The sequence below is a fragment of the Polypterus senegalus genome, chromosome 12 (genome assembly GCF_016835505.1).
Source record: "Polypterus senegalus isolate Bchr_013 chromosome 12, ASM1683550v1, whole genome shotgun sequence".
NCBI lineage: Eukaryota > Metazoa > Chordata > Cladistia > Polypteriformes > Polypteridae > Polypterus > Polypterus senegalus.
Genome location: NC_053165.1, coordinates 165,331,162 through 165,352,387, shown reverse-complemented (window position 1 = coordinate 165,352,387; position 21,226 = coordinate 165,331,162). Strand labels below are relative to the sequence as shown.

The 21,226-nt window shown below is 54.5% G+C and overlaps 1 protein-coding gene across 1 annotated transcript; it reads left to right on the top strand.

Annotated features, from left to right (window-relative positions):
• Positions 1 to 13: 13 nt before the first annotated feature.
• Positions 14 to 20,140, top strand: LOC120540158 (sodium channel subunit beta-1-like). The gene is made up of 7 exons (XM_039770680.1): positions 14 to 424; positions 1,481 to 2,067; positions 14,462 to 14,628; positions 14,896 to 15,130; positions 15,866 to 16,007; positions 17,021 to 17,122; positions 19,516 to 20,140. Exons 2-6 carry the CDS (start codon positions 2,016 to 2,018, stop codon positions 17,085 to 17,087), a joined length of 663 nt encoding a protein of 220 aa, XP_039626614.1. The 5' UTR covers positions 14 to 424; positions 1,481 to 2,015; the 3' UTR covers positions 17,088 to 17,122; positions 19,516 to 20,140.
• Positions 20,141 to 21,226: the final 1,086 nt, after the last annotated feature.

Here is a 21,226-nt window from a genome sequence, read left to right as displayed (position 1 = left end):
CCCCCTCCGCGCGCTCTGCGTCCCTCTCAGCCTCCGAAGTGCGGCAGCTCTGGTGCGCCTTAAGAGTTAATGGGAGGCGATTCAGGATATGAATTTAAAAACTGCTTATAGCAACAAAGACGCCTCGGAAGCGACGCTCGTTACCGCTGCTCGCTCGCTCTATCCCTCCCCGGTCTCCGCGTTTCTAGCTGCGGCTTTTTTTTTTTTCCTTTCCTTTCCTCCGTTGGCCCTTTAGCTGAAAGTAGCTGGCAGTGACCGGCAGGCTGCACACCATGCAAGCTGCGGTTCGATTGCGGACGAGATTTCCACGGAAAGACAACGCTGCATTCTCACCAGATGGTCCAAAAAGAAAAAGAAACTGAGCGATTACCGCGATGGTGTAAAACTCAAAACGGCAAGAGGACGAATTCCCGGATCAAAGATTGTAAGGATTAGCGAGGGCTTCCGAAACCTGGGAATACTCAGCGCACCCGCACTAGGAACATACGGACTGCTGATGTTTGCGAGTTGATTGTCACTCCCTCTGGAGAAACGACATCAGAAATAAAAGAAAGAATAATAAATCCGTACGCAACACGAGACAGCGGGATGTGGAGGAAGGTTTTGTGAACGGCCGATTACTTTGGGCTCTTCAGCGAATGTGTGGCGAGCTGCGCCGGGTCCGGTTCGGCTTCGTGCCGCCTGCAGCGGTGCTAATTTGACGATGCGCATCGCTACCTAAAGTTGATCTCGGCTCCCTAAGCGACATTAGCACTTGGTACAAGTATGGATGGTTTGTGAAGCCGCTCGTCTTGCGTGCCAGTATGCGTTTCGCGTCATAAAATCAAACGAAGTCGAAATCGGAACTGATTCAAGCATCCGGGCCGAATAGCACGACAGTGCAATGACCTCAAGAGCCGAGAAGAGCACGGAGAGCCTTGGACGGAGACGACACGCTCAAGCCCCGCTCCTCTCCGCGCCCGGGGCTTCTCATCGCTAACACGGACGGCTCTTCTCCGCATCAAGCGCGCGTCCAAATCCGGCGGGGGCTCGGCCTAAACGTGTCACTGGTGTCGCGTCTAGGTAGAGTTTAGGGACTGCCAGCTGCATGCACGCGCGATTCAATGAACGAGTCTTCTATTTCGGCCATCTGTTACGCGAAATCTGTTGGCGACTTTTAAAATTAAACGCGACACCACGGCAACTGGAGCCCGACCAGTGATCCAAAGTATCTCTACCGGCCGAGGCGCTAGCAGAAACGCGAGAACGGCGCTCGATCGGGAAAGCCAATGCACGAATGTCCAAGCGTGACGGGCACTTTAACCTTTTACACAGTACAGCAATAAGATCGTGAATGTCCTTCGTCCAAAGTTCTAACATCAAGGGTCGTATTTTTTAACCAAGACATTTAACGGACCGAGTATTCCGGCGCTGCATGCGGGGATTTGACGGATGCACTGAATGTTTCCTTTCATTTTTGTTTGTCGCATATTTTACGCAGAACGTTATTCTCAGCGGATACCTCCATTTCGGACGGGCCTTCGGATGGCGATGACATCCCCGGTGCTCTCGGTTTAAAATCGGTGCAGAGCTTCTCCCTGTTAAACCTTCGTCTGTCTGTCGGGAAGTTTTAAACGGGACGGCGACGCACCCCCATGCGAAGAGCCCCCTGCCGCCTAAGACACCGACCACCACCAAGTTCATTCCAAGAACGTCTTGAATTCTGGACACGGGGTTATTAGCGGCTCTAAAAATATCCCCCTTGAGCGGAATATCAGATGAACAGGCGCTGAGGACGGACCCGCGCACGGCTTCGGAGGGGCTACTGGCGGACAGAGCGGCGCAGGCGAGCCAGCCAGCGAGCACCCGCCACCCGACTTTTGCCTTCCTTCATTTATGAGACTGGCGGTGAGCCCCTTCACCGAAAGGACCGCGGCTCGGGATCGAGGTTCAAAACATCCTTGCAATTCCAGAGGAGCCACCGGAGCGCCGAGCTCGACACCGGACTGGGACAGGCGAGCCGTTTGAAGAAGACGATGACTTCTCACCGAATTTTGGGGTTCGTGGTCTTCTGCGTGCTCCTCTGTGGTAAGTCAGGCCGGGGGTCTGTGCGGTGCGGGGGTGGGCGCCGTTGTCGTTAGCTGGGCCTAGTGTCACAGAGAGACGGTCCCGTAGAGTCCAAAGTCCAGACGGGATGACAACCTGGCACAGCAATCCCACCCCAAGGCTTCGCTTTATAGTCGTGAAAGGTGACTTTGAAAAGGGGGAGACTTCGTGCGGGGCTGTGCCAGTCCAGAAAGTCCAGTCGAAAGTGGCCGCGGGTTACAGAAGCCATCAGTCAGCAAAGATCGGCGGGTGACAAACAAGAGCGCAGGCCACTAGGCGTGTGGCATCCCGTCGAGTCATTAGAGGAGAACGTGAGCGGGTCAGGATGGCGGAGTCAGCAATGCGGGGACTGAAAGGCGAATTCACACAAAGAGAAGCTGAAATGGCTGACTGCGGCTTATCGACGTGGGGCGCCCATCCGGGCCGTAGGCAGCGTGTGTCGTTATATAGCGCCTTCTCGCTAACCCGGGTCATTTGAAACTCTGCACTGTAAGGGACACTTGGCACAACAAGCACCGTGCCAAAGTGGACACACACACACACGACCACTGGGATGGACCCTCTGTACCCGTCACTCATTTTAGTCCTGAACGGGGTCACTGGAGCCTATGGCAGCCCCTGACAGTAGGCGGTGGCATTCGCTTTGAACGTTTCATGCCACCTAGGCAGGCCCACTCGTTCTGAAGCCCACCTGTGACTCGTCGTTTCACTTTTTAAAAGGTTTACCAGAGAAGCTGACACCTCCAGACGTGTGGCTGGCGAGTCTGAGCTTCGTGTTTTCGGTGCCATTTGTAACATGTCGACTTGTCTGTAAATATTGTGGAGTGTTGAATTGGGGACAGTGACGGCGCTTTTAGGGTCCGCGCCTTTCATTGTACTTTTATATACGGTGTGTGGCTTTGAGGTGGGCCCCATTTCCTGTAACTCAGTAGACTTACACACACTTAGTTAACGTGTGTGTGTTATATAAAGGTTGATATCTGTCTGTTATATAGCGCCTTTCCTGTCCGTCCCTCTCTCTCACACACACACACACAGTGTGCAGAACATCTCTAACGTGTGTGTCTGTGTCTCCCACCCCAAACCAGAACACAACTTCAAGTCTCAGGTCCAAAAGACCCCCCGATTATATAACCCGTATAAATCGTCAGGATTTCACCACGATGTACCCTCCTCTTCCTCCTTCTCCTGGTCTCCGCTCACCTGGCATGTCATAAATTCACATCCAAAGGCACCACCAGCACTTGGAGGTCCAGTCACATTGGCCATGGGGGTCCAGCCTGGAGCAGCCACTGACAGCACATGGCTTCAGTAAGCACCTTGGCATCCCATCTGAGTGGTGCCAGCACACTGTGTGTGTGTGTGTGTGTGTGTGTGTGTGTGAAGTGCCCTCGGTACCCAGAAGGACACACTGAACACAGCACTGCAGACATTGTCACACATTTGTTCCAAATCCGAACCAGAAACATGACAGTGACGCAGGCGTGCTGACTAACCAGCCAGGGGACTTCTTGGGTTTGACACAACAAGCTTTGCACCCCTGAATTTGGGGACTTCACTGCAGGTCCTCGATGGAGACCACCGGGGGGCGGCTGTTTTCAGGTCTCTCTGGAGGGCTTTGGATGTTCCCAGAGTGGTCCCTAAGCCCACCCCCTCTGTTCTCTCCTCGACCCCCTCTTGTGTCCCAGGTGGTGGTGCTCAGGTGATGAGTGGTCCCTGGTCTCCCCCAGACGGTCTCATCAGAGTCTCATTTGTCACAGTCTGATCGTCCTTTAGGTGCCCAGGTGGGCCGTGTAGCCCACTTCGGTGGAGTGCTGTGCTGGAGGCCACCATTGGGTTCTTGGCCACGTCTCTCGCCAGGGGTCTTCAGCATGACAGGTGTGTGACGTCACTACCAGACGGACCCTCAGTGACGGCCAATAGGGTGGGGTGCACCTGAGCCAGATTTCAAGTCTCACAGCAGAGGCTCCGCGGTTTCAGGTTTGATTTCTAAGAAATTTCCAGAATTGTCTGCACGTCCGAGTATAAAAATACGAATCGGCTATTAATACTCGCGCTGCCATCATTTATTTATGGAGCCTCCTAATGGGCCCAGGCAGAGATATTAATATTTCAAGGACCCCCGCTGCCATTAGCAGGCTCACGGGCTGGCTCATATAGCGCCCTGCACTGTCGCCCGCTGAGATCAGTTATCGGGGCTTTCTTAACTCCCAGTACTTACCTTGGAGGGGACCAGCAGATGAAGAGCTGCAATGGGTGGGTGTCAGCACGAGCGGAGCCCCCCGGCTGGCCGGTGACCACAGGAGGTCCTACCGTGAGGAGCTCCAGCAGGGGGCGACCCAACTTGACAACCTGAGAGGACAGCGCGCAGCCTGGGGGTCCTGCTGCCCCCAGAAGGGTTGACCTGCTGGTGTTCGTCGATGTCAGAAGAATCCAATGAGATACACGGGCAGTGAGATCCACTCGTTATCCCTGCGTGGTGGCACTGGCTGGCGTCATCACGTGTCCTTGACGTATCATGCAATACGGGAGTCCAGACCTGAGTGGGGGGGGCCTGATGATGTGCTCTGATTGGCCCACCACACCCGTGCGCTGCTGTCCTTTTAAATGACAAATTAGCCCTCGGACGTCACAGGTGGGAAGTGCAGGGCAGACAGTGAGGAACGTTTCCGTCGTCGTGTTTGTCGATGCTGGTGAAGTCTCAGTGTCCCCTCAGTGGTCTTTGTCACCGGTGGCTCATTTGGTGGCCATTTTGGATGTTGCTGACCTTCTCTCGCTCCCCCCCGCCCCCCCAGTGCTGCCCGTAGCCAGTAGGGAGCACTTGACGGCATCGTCCCTTTTGACAGCTCTGCTCTGCCCGGCCGTGTCGTCTGTGATGTCACCACTGGTCACCGTCACGTAGGCTTTGCCCCATTAAAACACTTGAAGGGGACGATATTTTCAGAGGTTTTCCACCCCCCCTCGTGTTTTCGGATGGTTTGGGTGCAGTTTGCCCACCACAGGCCTCATGACTTTCCCCCCCGAATTGTGACGTCTGTTGACAGAGGAGGCGTGAAGTTGGGCCAGCAGTGGCAGAGCTTGTGACACTTCAGGACGTCCAGTTACTGGGAGTGGATCACATGACCGCCTCGCCGCTTCAGACCGTCACGAGTCCTCAAAGCCAACGTCACACACGGGACACTCGGGGCAAAGGGGAGGCGAGGGCATGAAGGGCGACGCACACAAATTGTTCCGATCCCCTCCGGCGGTTACCAGGCTCACACAAGTAGGAAACGCAGGGGCTGGCAGACGGCCCGACGGTGGGCACTCGGCACGAAGAAGACCACCGCAGTCCTGGCTGCCATTTTGATGTGCTGTGCCTCACTTCTGTTTGGTGTCCCCTCTCTCCTTGTCGCCCTTTGAGGTGTGACAAAGGCACGCTGACTGGTGACATCACGTCACACATATGCTTGTCACAGGCCCACTCTATGACTCCCAAAGACCCTGGCAGACGGACTAACAGGGTGGGCATTGGGATGCCATCCAAAGGTGAAGCCACATGGCTCAACAACTCCATCCTTGAGGGCCTTCACAAGCACCCACCCAGCCAGGCACAGACACGTGGGCAGCGCCAATGATGACAGTGGCCAATGTGTCCTAGCGAGAAGCACTCAAAATTAACAGCAAGATGGCATCACAACGATAACGTCCCCGACACCAGACCACCAGGGACGGACAAGAAAAGGGTAGCCATGGCAGACAAAAGCCATGGAAAATGCAGACTGGTGGTCCTGCCCAAACACTGAGGGCTTTCAAAGTGCAGCCCCTGAGGAGTTAGACAGGACTGTGCCACTGGTATAGGTGAGCCCACGGGGGGCATTAGGGCATGCAGACCACATGTATGATCAAGTGAGGGAGGGAGTGGCGCCCACGTCCTTGAAGGAGCTCCTCATGGTGACCATGTGACAACTTGAACCCATGTTGTTAGAGGTGCCCACTGCTTTAAGTGTAACACCAGACTTACACTGGCTCTGTGTGGGCATCCTGTGCCCGGGTTGACGCACTGAGGACCCCCGCCTCCTTCTCGTCTCCACTTGCCGCGTGAGTTGGGATCAAAACTCTGAGACGCCCACGCAGCACAACATCCTTGAGAGAAGAATCGGCCTCCGACACAAAGCTGGCATTCATGTGGTGACGGGGGCGTCAGCGCTGGCATTCCACAAGACCTCTATTGTTGGCTGTGGAGGACTCCCTGAGCTCGGCCCACCAGTGCCCGTGCTTCAATGTGGACCCCATAATGCAGTTGGGCAGAGAAGGCAAAAGCTCAGGGAGAGCAGAAGGGGCCAAAGAAGAAAGGAGAAGGCTGGCATGGATTTGGGGGTGAAAAGTGGGCATTGCCTTTTTTAGGAAGGGCAGTGTGGGGGGCATGAGGCTCCTGCTGTCAGTCTGTATGAATATAGAGTCAGGGCCATACTAGTGCTGTAGCGTTGCCAGGCGGGATTGGCAGGACATGTGGCAGGTGACAGCTCAGGGCATGTGAGGTTTATGGGAGCATGTGCTCCGCTATGGGCTTCAGCAACCACAGGGTGGGCCCTCTGGACTGGCCACCCTGCCCTTGGTACCCAAGGCTGGAGGTGAACTTCAGAGATGGCACCTTAAGGGGTTTGAGTGGGAGGCACGGGTACATCACTTACGGACTGACTGTCGCTTAACCAGCCACAGTGGGCAGGAAGGCTCTCTTCTTTATTTTGGATTTTGTGTTCTCATCCCTACCTTGTGCTCTGCACACCTCTGTAATTTGATGCCCTATCTACCAGTCGAGTGGCACTGCCTTGCCCTCCACCTAACGTGTGCCAGTATTTCCAAGCAGATCTCTGCCACTCCGATTTTTGGTCCACTGTGCCCTCTCATCTTTTTGTAACTTGAGGCACGACCCACCTGGCTCCACATGGCACACCTACTGCCAGGCTCAAGTGGGCAATGCCATTTGCCAGCCTGACTCCATTTTCTAGCTTTGGAAGGTTTTCTGTCTGATGTCCGGGGAGGAGTCCCGTGGGCAGCATGGCAGGACTCGAGTTCAAATGTCCAGTGTGTCCCTGTCCCCGTGTGTCCCTAATGGAAAAGACGAAATGACAGCAAGTGACCGATTCAGGCGGTAAGAAAGGAACAAAGATGGCACCCGTCTGACCAGTCTGGAGTAGATGCCTATGGTATGGTGGCCTTGTGACACCAGCAGTGCCACTCCAGGTCCTCTTTGACACCTCTGAGTGTCCAAGTGACCCCGTGTTGAGCGCCATCTCTGAACTCCTGTCTCAGGCATTAACTCTGAATGCTGGCAGTGCCCGGTCACCCTGTCTGCAGAGTCCCCTCAATCACAGCTGGCAGGCACACTGACTTCTTTGTCCCCCGACCCCGGTCACACCTGATAGCAGAGTGACAGGATGTGGACCCCCGTGCTCTGCAGACCCAGGATGTGGTCACTCTGCCAGCCGCTGTCACCTGTGGTCATATTCATGTCCTGGCCCACCCGCTCGCCGTGTCCCTTCTGCCTGACCCCCATGGTCACTCTCTGTTGTCCCTTCTTCATTTCTGTTTAAGCACTGCCACTGTCATGCCAGGTGAGGACCTCCGTGTGCTGCCCGCATCACTCCGCAGGTCCTTCAGCTGGTGAGCTGCACTTTGTGTGCCACGAGTGCCCGCTGCTGATCTCGTCTCTGGCGTATCCCTCATCACAGCGGCAGAAGATGATTTATAAAGGACAGGCTACCAGCTGGGCACCCTGTCAGGGGGCACTGCACCTTCTGTCTGTACAGATGGTGAAAGGCGCTATATAAAAGGCTGACCAATGATCTGACTTAACACTGTGGTCACCCAGAGGGGCTCGAGGTGGTGGCCGGCCACAATGGCAAGAAACTGTATGAGGATCACTTGTGTCACTGGTGAAAGGAAGGGGCCGCATAAAAATGACTAGAAAGGCGCTATATAAAGACGACGCCGTCCTGGTGGTCCGTTACCTCAGTGTATTCGCATTACAGGAGACATGGGAGGAACTGTGGAACGTGGCAGCGCTGGCCCCCCAAGTGACGCCCTCCACCTGCCAGTGCCCAGTCACTTCAAGGACAGCCACATTGTTTTCACGTGTAAAGTTGCACCCCCAATACGGGGGTCTCTCCTGCAGTGTGCTGAACTGGCCTTGTGTCCGGGTGGGGACTCTCGGGGGCTGGCCAAGTTAATGCAGTTGGGCTTGGGGTCCCCTTGTCACCCCCTTGAATCAAACGTGTGGACTACAACGATGCAATAGGTGACCACCAACGGTCTGGCAGACCACCAGACTGGAATGACGACTCCCATAGCTGGAGCCAGGATACTGCATTGGGGGGCACTCCATATAACAGCAATGGAGCCCCAGTGGTCTTTTAAGAACATATGGATGATTGTCACAAGAGTGGTGACCTCGCCGATGGCCACCTGCTTTCTCAAGATTTAAATGTCCTGGAAGCCCCGCGGCCCACCACCCCACCCGGTCCCCTCATTCCATGGACCCCCAAGCTCATTTTAAAGTCACAGCTGGGGTCCTTTCAATCAGATGTCCCCTCTCAGCTGCTCTCGCTGCTGTGGGGTCTTCTTGTCCTTCTTGTAATATGGAGACCGCACAGGACTTAAGGACGGCCCCCCATAACTTCCAACGTTCACGAGCACCACCGGGGTCTCGGCTCCCCCCTCCGACGGCCCCCCTGTGTTGCTGGCACGCCACGTGAGGCCTTCACGGTGTGTTCTGAAGTTTCAGCGTAGCCCCCCGTGACACGGCAGACATCTTGTGAGTCTGCTTGATTGGACACTCAGCAGCCCACCGGGTCGCCACTTACCTCCTCCACACACTCGTGGATGCCAGCCAGGGCCCCCTGCTGTGATTCCGCTCATTCTACATGATGTGCCCTTGGGGGTCCCGATGGCATCTTGGCAGCACTGGCTACAAGGCTGGGCCACTTAATGTCACCACGGCCCGTGACACGAGGAGAACATTCAAACTCGTGAGTTGTGCTGAAGCCCTCGTTCGGTGGACTGGCAGGCGGCCCCTTAGCCATCGGGAGCTCGACCCTGTGCAGCAGAGGGTCCAGATGAGCGGTGCCCGCCGGCGTCACAAAGTGTCTTAATGCACTGGCGGCGCTCACTCGAGACGGCGTGATGGTTTGCCGTTAATTACTTATTGATGTGAGAGCCATTAGGGGGGCTCCAGGAGCAGCAAGTGCAGGCGGGCATCGGGCGCAGGTCAGCAAAGGCAGGTCGGAGGTGATGCAGTGAAGTGTGCCCGCTTCCTCCCACGTGTGGCATGCTCTGAACTGGTCCTGGTCGAGTGGGCTAGCCTTGCGATGGGTGGGCAGCCCGGCCAGGGTGGGCTCCTGCCTTAAACCCCTCTGCTGCTGGGGTGAGCTACGGTGTCCTGGAACTGCAAAGTCTGGGCAAAGGAAAGGAGTGGAGAAGCTTGATGGTACTGGCGGGTCCAGGCACATACAGTGAAGATGCAGTCCATGCATCAGTGGGCAAGTCATTCACTCAGGGTCCTGTGCATGCCAACCTTTTACTGAGCATCACCAGAGTGGCACATGTGTCTGCCAGGTCACTTGGCATCTTTAGACTGGCACCGTGTGTGTGTGTGTCATGGATTGGCAGATGGGCACACTGTACAATGAAGAGCCCCATCAGTATACAGATATCAAAGGCACAAGAGGTGGGTGTGAAAGGCGCTATATAACAACGAGGCTGACAGATGTGCAGATATTAGAGGCCCTACAGTGTGTAATAGAGGCACAGGAGGGCAGTGCCCACGTTAGACTCCACAATGCCATGCTGACGCAGCTGCCACCCCGCCTGGCACGCCAGTCTCAGCGGACCGCAGGCTTAATGACGGATAAAGCGGCAGTCGTGCCATTCCAGGAAGCCTTCGGGGAGGTGAGGCCGCCAGCAAGGATGGCACACCTGTCGTCAAAATGTGTTTTGATTTGGGCACAGCGGGACCCACAAAGCACTCGAGGCTAATGTGACGTGTGTGGTGAGTGACCAGTGAAGGGCACGAGGGCATAAATGATCGGGTCAGGGATTGGCCAGTGTGTGTTGGCAGCTACTTCTTCCACTAATGTCCCTGGCATACCATTGGCACATGAGGCCTAATTTTTGGCCAGTTGAACCAACTCAGGCTCACCGTTCCCATGACGTGCCCACTCTCAACATGGGCAGCTCTGCATGGCAGCCCGTCTTCTTAACCTGAGCGAACACAGAAAAGAAACGGGCAAATGAGTGTCGGGCAGCATGGCACGGTCTGGGTGTCCAAGGGCTTAAAGAGGTGTCCAGCAGGGTTCACGTCATCGTGGGCGAGCGTCACATCAGGCGGGCTCTGCACTGGGCTCTCAACAACACCCTTTTAACCCCAAAGACTGAGCGCCAGCGTGCCAAGGGGCTGCACTTGGGAATGCTGGGAGAATCGTTGGTCGTCTTTGACTGTGCGCATCTGAATCGGGTGTCGGCACTACTGTGGTCAACACTGGCACTTTGACGGCCAGCGGTAGGATGCCAGTTCAACCCTGTGCCAAGTCAGTCGCCAGGGAGAAAATGCCAGCGTCACATAGATGGCGAGACGGTTTGAACCCGAGTCCTCAGATGCGGGCCACGCCCTGCTGTGACATCACCGCCTGACTCGGCTGTTTTCTATGCGAAGTGCTATTGATTGACCTCTGCTGACCACAATGCCAGCGTATCGACCCGCTGCAGCGCGAGTGGCGGCCTTCCAGTCATGAAATATTCAGGGAGCTCACAAAGACCACTCCAGAAGGGACACGGCCCACCACGGTGGCATATTGAGGGTCCCGTCATGCATTTAGTGGACCCCGCTGACCCGTCAATGGCGTCGTCATGGCGTGAAGGCCCCCCCACCCCCGCTTAGCCCACCCTAATAAGGCGTTTGGGTCTTCAGAGGCTCCGCTTTCCCTGTGCTCATCACTCCCTCCCTCCGTCGGCTGCTAGAAGTGTGGAGACGGCTGTGGGGCACAAACCAACAGCGAGGCTTGAAAGGCGCTATATAAAGTCAGTGGGCCCCCATCCTGAATTGAAATGGTTAAAGAGCCGGAATCTTCCAGAAGCGTCCTGCTGGCTGCTGCTGCCCGAGATGGACAGCCGGCTGGCCGCTTCATTTCCAGAGATGAATTATTCAGGATGGAAAAAAGAGAATGGAGGCCGCTGAGGAAGAAAGAAATCCATTTGCTGCTTCTCGTCTGTGCCCGCTGGCACTGGGTGCCCATGGGGCTCCTCCTAGGGGTTACAAAGGGCATCCAGGTCTCATCATCGTCAGCTCCTGCTGCTGGCAGTGTGGGTGACACACCAGTCTGTCCAACACAGGGCTGCCAAGCTGTGCCCCCTCAGCCTACCAGCCTGTGGCATTCTAGCCAGACCCCCACATCAGGCGCATTGTGAAGCTGAGGGGCTGAAGGGGGTCCGGCCAGTTTAACCCCTCAGCCCCTGGACATCCACTGCCTGTCTGTCTTCCCCGACTTCCATTTAGAGTGCAATGCAGGAGCTCCGTGGAGTGTTACAGACGGGCGAGTGCCCTTTAGAGGAGACTCTGGAGAGGGTGGCACAGTGCTCTGGAGACCTGCCTGGTGCCACCCTGTGTCTTTGAGGCATTTCCTTCTGGACTGAGTGGTGCCCCCTACAGGGTTAGTTAAATGCCACCCTCTGGACTCAGACAAGGCCAGGATAGAAGCTGTAGGAACAGCGGGCAGGGAGATGACACCCCCAGGTGGGGTCAAACTTGACTGGAGGGGAAACTCCAACATGGACCACCACTGGTCCACTGCCCCCTACTGCTGCAGATGTGCAGCACATGGCCCGCCGTACCCCCCTAACTCTCACCAATGGCCCATCCCTTCAGGCTTTGTTTGTCCATGTGATGCTGGTGGGGTGACACCTGGGAGGTCACTTCGTGTTACTGTCACTCACTGGTGGGGCGTTCGTGACACGATGCCGCATCAGGGGTCTGTCGCTGTGTGGCCAGCTCGGTTTCCAAGTCACAGAAGACGTGTGTGTGTGTGTGTGGGGTGACGTCACCCACGGGGCTCCTGGCGCTGTGACCTTGTGAATGGATGGTGGTCCCCGGGGGGGCGCTGTGACTTTTAATTGCCGTGTTTCTTATCCTGGAAGCCGAGGGGATTTGAGCCTCCGAGGAAATCAGCGGCGTAATCTGCTCTGGTAAGTGCCAGGTGTTCTCCGTGCCTGCGCCCTCGGCTCTCTCCTACACATTTTCATGGCAGAGTTGTGGGGTGGCAGGCCTGTTGAGTAGCTTTTCTACTTGTCCTCGGCTGTGCCAGAATGTGCCCGGTGTGGAGCATGGCATCAGATCTGCTAGAGTTGGGGCAATACAGCCACAGGAACGTGAAAGTCAGGCAGAGGGGCCCCTGCCAGGGGGCTTCAGGCACTTGGATAGGCACTGCCAATTCAAGGTCAGCTGGTCCATCTAGGAAGAGGAGAAAGCAGCATATCTATGGCAACAGTCGCCCCAATGTGACATGGTGCTGAGGCCACGCGGGTGCGCCTGGGCAGAATTTGCCTGATTGTCAAGTCGGTTCATGTTTCCACCTACTTCCTGATTTATCATTCTGGTGATGCCAACTTACTGCCAGCGCAATTGATGTACTGTAGCTGGGCACCCTTCTATTAATGGACTTTATTCAGACGGGGACTGACACCCCTGTGGCAACCTAAGGGACAAACACTCTGCAGCTCAGTCAAACTCACAGCCGCAGGGGTGCAGCCTCGGGCACCGAGCAAAAGCAACCCAGAACAGGATGCCAGTCCAGACTCACCCACGGGCATAAGATGGATGGCTTTGGGCTTCAGTACTCACAGAGACTCCACATGGAAAACAGCAAATATGTGAGGGCAGAAGTGCTGGGCACAGTGCCACCCTGTTTTTTTGTAATGAAAGGTAAATGAGCTCGAGACTAGCTCCGCCCCTGGCACTGCCAGTCACTGGGCTGTAGTGGCCTGCCAGCGTGAGCCCAAAGGATTCTCCTACGCTGCTTGTTCTGCCACTGCCATGACTGAGCAGCAGATCATAGAAAGGCGCTATATACAGTAAGATCGTTGGGTTCAACGCCAGTTAGTTTGGCTGAATTGAGCACATGTGGGCACAGCTGCCCGACATGCAGTATCTCGGTCTGTGAAGAATTTTGGCTGGTGTCTGGGAGAGAAAAGCGTTGCTTGGTTGGCCTTGGGTTCAACTCCCAGTCCTTTTAGTGAATATTTTGCTCCAAATTGTTTTTATTAAACTGGCCTGGGTGTTCTTTTAGGTGCTGGTGCTTCATGGGACCTGGGCACGTGGTGGGGCACTGGCACGCTCTTTCAAATGAGGGAGGGTCATTCAGGGTACATCTGTCCACACCGGCACCTGCCCGGGTCCACGACTGGCAATCCCACTGTGTCAGGGTCCAGCAAACGGCGAGCGCTAACCCAGTGGCACGTTAACAGCTCACTGCCAGTGGTGCAGAGGACTACAGGAAGGGGAGGGGCCACCTGACGTCATCCCGAGTCCTCCGTTCTCATCCGATAAAGTGGAACCAAAGTCCGCAGTGGCCGTGACGTCACTCACGACACGCCCACTCCAAAAGTGCAGTGCATTGTCTTTTCCAACAAATGGCGCCAAAAAGCAACACTCTACCCTAATAAAGGAAAATTTGAAATTGGAAAAAACGTTGACGGGCAGGTGAGCGGGCGTGGTTAGGCTGGGCATATGGAGTGTGTGTTTGTTCACCCTGCATTAGACTGGCACCCTGGCCTTGTACCTGGTGCTTTCTGACCATGCCCTGGGTAAACGAGTAAAGAAAAAGAGTAGGATGGATGACAGGAGATAAAAACAGGCGCACCAGTCCCATTGAAGTCCATTGGCTGGCACACAGAGGACGGTAGCCAATGATATGACTGGCATTGGGGGGATGTGGGCTGAGGGAATTTGTTATTTATCCGTGTCATTCCTTCCTGCTCCGCATTACTAAGAGCAGATCGCCAACATGTCTAATGGACTTGACTAAACGTGGGCACTGCCGCCTTTTTTACTTCCCATATTGCTTTCCATTTTCCTTTTTCCAGTTATGGTGTTGGTCGTTTCTTTCCTCAATAGCATGGGATTTGATAAAGCAATGCTTATATGGCCGCTGCTCCACCCGTTGGAATGAAAAAGGCGTCACTAGTACATACATGTCCAAATGCATTACACTGAGCGAGGCGTGCCCTGCTGCCACTGAATCGACCTTAAGCACCGTGTGGAGGTCCTCAGCTGCACGTCCCCGTCCCCTTTGTCTGTCTGTCTGTCTGTCACTCGGTGACTCTCTGCTCTCCTTCTCTCTGACAGCGCAGGGCTGCCGGGCCGGCTGTGTGGAGGTCGACTCGGACACGGAGGCGGTGGCCGGAAATGGATTTAAATTGGGGTGCATCTCCTGCAAGAAGAGAAGCGAAGTTGAAGCCACCGCTGTCATCACTTGGCTCTTTCAGTCCGCAGATGACGAAGACTTTCGGGAGGTAAGCTCGTTCTGATGAAAGGCGCTAGATACGGTAAAGGCGGGCAGGAGGCGCACGCTGGCTGGGGTGCCCTGTGGAGTGAAATTGGCGGACAGACAGATGGGACGGTGATGCCCTGGTGCCCTCCGCCTTCCTGGCCCTTCATCTGGTGAGAAGTGCTGACTGGTTCTGCCCACGTGCCCAAAGCTGTGCCAGTTGGTGGAGGAGCGGGTGGCTCCCGGGTGTCCCATGTAGTCACCTCTTTGTGTTGTCTTTGATGACTCTTAGATCTACAGCTATGAAAGCGTCGGAGTGGTCCAGGACGAGCAGTTTGAAGGTCGCATCGACTGGAATGGCAGCAAAAACACCCGCGACCTGCAGGACGGCTCCATCTACCTGCACAACGTCACCTTCAACGACTCGGGCGTCTACAAGTGCAACGTCAACCGCCTGCTCATGTACGAGCACTACGAGTTCAACAGCAATGCCACCAAGGTCGTTCACCTCAACGTGGTTCCAAAAGGTATGCCCTACAATTTTGGGGGGGGGGGGTGGTCGGCCGTCGGCACTGAAACCCCTTCGGGGACCACCGTGTCCCAGCATCGTCAATCACTTATACGCTGCATCCATCTCCGGGTGCATTCCGACAGGCGATGCCTTGTCCCATATGGCACCTCACCGACGCTGACCCTTTCTAGTGTCGTCACCCGCCTAATGTATTGTGCCTTTCACAGTTCGTAGTTTCCTTCGTGTCGTTTTCATGTCACCATCACCGTCACCGCTCGGCTCTGTCAGATGGCGCGTTTGCAGAGCCCTGTGTTTTTTTCCTAGCTGTTATAACCTTTTAAATGAATCGGCCCACCTCGTGCCACCTTTAGCACCAGCCTAGCTACCTGGCAGAGCGTCAGTGACATCTCGAGCCCTTTATATGTCGTATGGTGCCTTTCATGCCACACTGTGGCTGGTTGTGTGGCACCTCTCGTAACTTCAGTTCACCGATGCCACGGCCCCTTCATCTCAGTCACTCTCGGTCTGACTGGAGCGGAGGTGACCCGTGTTGCCACCCTCAGACTGATTCGGCGCTGGCAGAGCTGCCACTTTCTCTCTCACGCGTGACCCAGGAGTGTCCACGGCCAGTGAGGTGGTATTGCTGCCCTGGGCGCCGCACTCCTTCGTCTTTTCTCCCTATTTTTTTTTTTTTTTTTGCTCCTGGAGCCCGTCTCCATAGCAATGACCTTGATTCTTTCTGTGTTGGCAGCCAATCGGGAGCTGACGTCGATCATCTCCGAGATCATGATGTACGTCTTCATCGTGGGCCTGACCATCTGGTTGGTGGTGGAGATGGTCTACTGCTACAGGAAGATCGCGGCAGCCGGAGAAGAGGCCTTACGGGAAAACGCGTGAGTAGATGGGCTCTGGCATGAAGAAGAGGAGGATGACGAGGATGGTGGTGGTGCTCTGCCACTTGTGGAGCCGTGTCCTCGTTCGAGGGTGGTGATACACCAATGACAAACTGGTGGTCTCCTCGCCGAAGGCCCCTCGGGCCGGATGGTCAGACCTCCTTCAAGGTTTTAGTGTCACGCCAGTAATCGTCTGCCAGGAGGCTGAGAGACTGTGCTGAGCCGCAGGGTGCCACTGAAGGTGCCAGTGCCCGGGACCACCCAAGAGCAGTTTGTTAAGAGACGGACCCCTTGTGACGCCTGGACTGAGGCAGCAATGCAGAATCTTAGTCAATGGCGTACCACAGGGACTCGACCCCAGTGCCACTATGACACAGTCTGTCAGAAGGGAGGAAGAGTGGCACGGAATGGCTGATGCCCTGCCACACCTGGCACTACCCTCTCATACTAGGCACAACAAAGTCTCCGTCTTTTATATGGTGTCTGTGCAGACAGGTGGCACAGGTCCACACCAAGCGGTGCCGTGCCACACGTGGAGCTCATCAGGTCAGCGTGGTACTAGATTGTGCTGTCTGTGCCACTTACCCCAGTTCAGGATTATGGGGTGCCAAAGTCTACCCTGGCACTATCAAGGCCTACTTGAGTCAAAGAAGCCCCCTAACCTTAACCACTAGAGGGGTGCAGCTGGACTCTGTTGGCACCTATCAGAGGGAGCATTTGTGACATTGAGTAGGGTGCCCTGTAGCGACTAGATGGGCAGATGGGCAGCCAGCCCAAACTCATCTTGTTGGTGGAGTTATGAAAAATAAAAATGAAGTTTAAAGAGGCAAAGCGCACACGCCAGGCGCTACGCAGACCCTAAAGCTAAGCTTAGGGCTGAATGGGCACAGCTGGTTACACTGTCGACACATTTCCTGGTTTTTACTAACACTGCGGTTGCGGCCAATGAGGGGCTGGCAGCCGGTCACCTTTAGGGGGTCCTGACAGAATGTCCCCCTCTTTTCTCTTTTCAGGGCTGAATATCTTGCCATCACATCTGAGAGTAAAGAAAACTGCACGGGTGTTCAAGTGGCAGAATAGCAGTGGAATCTGACGACACGCAACTCCAAAGACAGGTCAGTAGGGGGCATCCGAGAGCAGCTCCACAAGCTGGGCCACTAGGGGGCAGCATTTACAAAGCACCCAATGCCAGGCACACAGATGAGCCCACTCAGCACATTTGAGTTTTCTGAATGACCTCAAAGTGCTCAGTGAACACAAATCTGAGGAGCAGCCATGGCAGGTAAACGTTCAAGTACCCCACAAAATCAGGAGGTGCCACCGAAGACGCAGACAAAGAAGGGATGCCCAGGGAGAGGCTTTAGGATTAACGCCAAGCCCAGAGGTGCCTTCTGTGAGCTGCCCACCACACTACAGGGTCACTCGCTTCTTGTAATTGTGGATTATCGTGTGATGAGGTGGGAGTCGGGCACCTGTATGGACTACGGCTGCCCAGGGTGACCCGCTGTGTGGTCACAGATTGGCTGAACCTGTCAACTGGGGGGCCTGATAGGATGTCATCACCAAGTAGAAGGATGAAGGCTCACCAGTCAATACGAGGACAGACCACACGCTGGCAGGGCCTGGCAACCCTTCTGAATTTATAGGCTTTAAGCAGTGCAGTCATGTGACATGTACTGCAGAAAGTGAGTGCCCTGCCAAGGTGGCACATCAAGGGCCTTTATAGCAGGTGGTGCCATGTTGAGGCCTTTAGTGCAGATGGTCATTGTGGCTGGTGGCTTCGACTACCCTTGAAATGTACTGCGGAAAGGCGCTATATACGGTACTGGGATCAGTGACCCCACCTTACCTGCCGTACCCCACGCCACTGGCATCAGTATGAACAGCAGACTTGGTACAGCACCTCATGATTATATTCACTATGGAAAGGCGCTATAAAATAAGAACTGAGTGGGAAGACAGCAGTCGTGTACCTGTGGAGCTCATCCAGGTGGTAGTCGCCATTGTATACAAGACTGCAGGTCCAGTCCTCACTACTGAGCTGCTGTATACCGCCAAGGTGCCAATGTGGGCATACAAGGACAGTATCTGTGAAAGGCACACCATGGCTGGGCACCTGGTTTGAGGGTTTACTCCTAGTGGGGCACCGAGTTGTGTCACTTTACTGCTCTACCTGTAAAAGCCGCATCAGCTTGGCATTCACCACCCACAGTAGCCGTTTAATTTGTGCCACATGTCACCTACCATCACACCACCTGCAGAAGTATTAAAGGAACAGCACTGCTGAAATGTGACATTGACTGTGCAAAGGCGCTATATAAACGGCCTCGCCGCTGAGGAGAAGACGGGGGGCTTCCATGGCATTCACACTGGCGACACAGCAGCATCAGGGAGGCACCACCCCTGCCAAGGCTCGAGTGGCACACACATGAACACTGTGCCCATATAAGGCATGAAATGGGCAGGCGTCTGCTACGTTAAAACAGAAGGCCGGGAGTGTGACCCTGAGGAAGTTGCACCCACTGCGCCTTCATACTCTTGCTGTGGTGCCTACCGGGCACAGTAAGGGCACTATACAGCATATGTGGTTAGTCACTTCTCGTCACTGGTGACACAGCAGCAGCACACCTGGCTGGAGGCTTCCTGGCACTGCGTTGCCTTTCTGCCCTGGACACTCCTGGTGTGCTCCAGCCAGGCAGACTCTTCATGGGTCCTCTGGTGGCAGAACTATAACGGTGCCCTACTTTCCACAGTGCATGATGGCAGGGCACAGGCATGGCAGAATAATACATTAGGGTGCCTTTCCGAGATCTGACCAACCCTACAGGAAGACTGAAGCGAAGTGCCAATCCAGCGGGGCACTCCCACCTGGGAAAGTCACCTGTAAAGCTGGAGAAGGGCGTCCCTGAAGCACCTGGCATCAATTCGGTGGGTTCACCTGGATGACATTTGTCGGGGGGGTCTTCATCATAAATGTGTGTGTGTCGTGAGACAGAACCCCAGGGACTTTAGTGACACTTGTGTTGTTGGCATTTGTGAAATATAAAAACACACACCATTTAAATTCAACATCCTGCACGTGGGCACTCAGAGAGTAGACACTGGCAGGGGGTCCTAAGGCCTCACTTCTTACTGCGGAGGCACAGCCTGACAGCCAGCGGAGGTCACGTCATGTCCTTGCGGTCCGTGTCACAGCCTACTGCCCCTTCCTATAACGCTGGGGAATTTCAGGTTCTGCCATCGGACCCCGTTGTGGCTGCAGGTGAACCAATGAAACTCGTTTTCTTTTCACTTCTTTTAAAGTCAGAACCGTGATGGAAGCTTGGCACCTTGTATGACACAAAGCTCATTTTATTGTGAGTGCCACTTTTCTCTGTCGAGTTGACGGAGCGGACGCGGGTGCAAATCATACGGAATGCTAAAGAGTAAAAGGCGGCGACTGCAGGAAGGGACACAACACGTCACCGTCTGCTTGCTTAAGTGACACACTTCTCTCTCTGTGTTTCAGGTGTGGCAGTCCACGGTGACGGTGACTCAGGGCTGACCACGCAGGGACAGACAGGAACACAGAAGAGCCTTTGTCACACTGCCAAAGGAACAGGCGAGGACGCCGAAGCCAATCGCCATTCATTTTCATATGCAAATCGCTGTCACACAGAGACACTGTTGCCAGGACAAAATTAACAAAGCATGTTGAGTTGTTTAATACTATTAATTAAAAAAATAAAAAAAGTATAAAATGCAAATGAAAAGAAACAAAAACTGTCTAACATTACGCTCTGCTTGAAGATGTCTTCCTTAGTTAGGCTGCAGTCCACATGGCAGCGAGCTGCACGACGTGTTGGCAATACACAACTGGCAACTCTGCAATGCAAGTCCGTTCTCGTCAGTTTATGGATTTCGTTTTTTTGCAATTTTTAGATTGTGGCCTGTGAAAATGTTGCTTGCACTTCTTAACAATTGTTAATATGGTGGGTGGGTGGGCAGGCGGGCGGGCGGGGGTCTAGAGGAGGATTTTATTTTTGCCTGTAATTCAGCATGGCCAGCAAAACAAAAACACAACTTTGTAAAGAAGCCGTTTGGGTGACTCTTTTGTTAATAAAATATATCCAGTGGCGACATGAGCACCTTGACAGGCTGCGTCTGCGAGTCTTACTGGTTATACTGGGCCCAGCGACCTACAAGGGCTGTGCGAATAGAAATTCAGTTATTAGCCAGGGTTTGGACCGACTGACCGACTGATTATTTTCTTCAGAGTTCACTAACAAGGCACAAAGCAATCTGGGGGTCCGCACTTATCAAGCGTCTCCGAATTACTCCTGAGAGTCGCACTTAAAGTCACCTTAGGCTAAGAATCTGAGGAGAATTTACAAAGCATCCTGCTCCCAATCCCGTCGCAGGACGAATGACGTCCCGATGATACAGCAGCCCTGGGGACGTTTGTACATTTCTGAAGTTCACCACAACAGTCAACGGGCCAAGACAGGACATGGCGCTAAGCTGCCACATCACGACAGACGGGACGGGACGGGTGTGTCTGCCCTTGATGATACATGAACTGGCCCGTTATGCCATCCAAGACTCGCCTTCTAGGTGCTCCACCTGCCCCGTCACCAAAGTCACAGTCACTCTGACGCCGTTGGTCATCGTCTTCCACTGCGGTGACCCTGCGAAGCTCCATGCATCATAATGGAAAGACAAATGTTCTGGGGGGTCCGGGTGGGGGATTCTGCTGGAATGTACCTGAACATTTGCTGCCAATCACCTATTGCCACCCTGCTCATCTTCAGGTAACTTGATGGGTATACAAAATACAGTTTGCACCCACGACCACCTGTGTGCCAACCCTGAGACATCGCGTGTGTGTCTCCCACATATGGGCCAACGGTCTTAATGGGCACGCCGACCTGCAAGGATGCGACTTGCTTTCAATCCCGAGTGAGGGGGCCGCACAGCGCTGTGAACAATTCTCACAATCATGGATGACACGAAGAACTAAATGCAGAAGTCGCCTCACGTGTTGTTATGGCGTTCAAAATCTTGTGCAAAATTCACGCACACAAATGGTCGCCATTGCAAAGCCGCCTCTTTCCTTTGACCAAACAGCGTAACTTTACAATCACTTGGCTTTCGGCTGCCAGCACAGATGCATACATAACATTATGATATTAGAATGAATGGAATCGTTAAACAGCCATCCTGCTCAGAGATATTGTGCC

Coding starts and splice junctions, on each gene's coding strand:
- LOC120540158 (XM_039770680.1), top strand. CDS start 2,016: ATGACTTCTCACCGAATTTTGGGGTTCGTGGTCTTCTGCGTGCTCCTC. Junction 14,629..14,895: donor ATGACGAAGACTTTCGGGAG/GTAAGCTCGTTC, acceptor GATGACTCTTAG/ATCTACAGCTATGAAAGCGT. Junction 15,131..15,865: donor CCTCAACGTGGTTCCAAAAG/GTATGCCCTACA, acceptor CTGTGTTGGCAG/CCAATCGGGAGCTGACGTCG.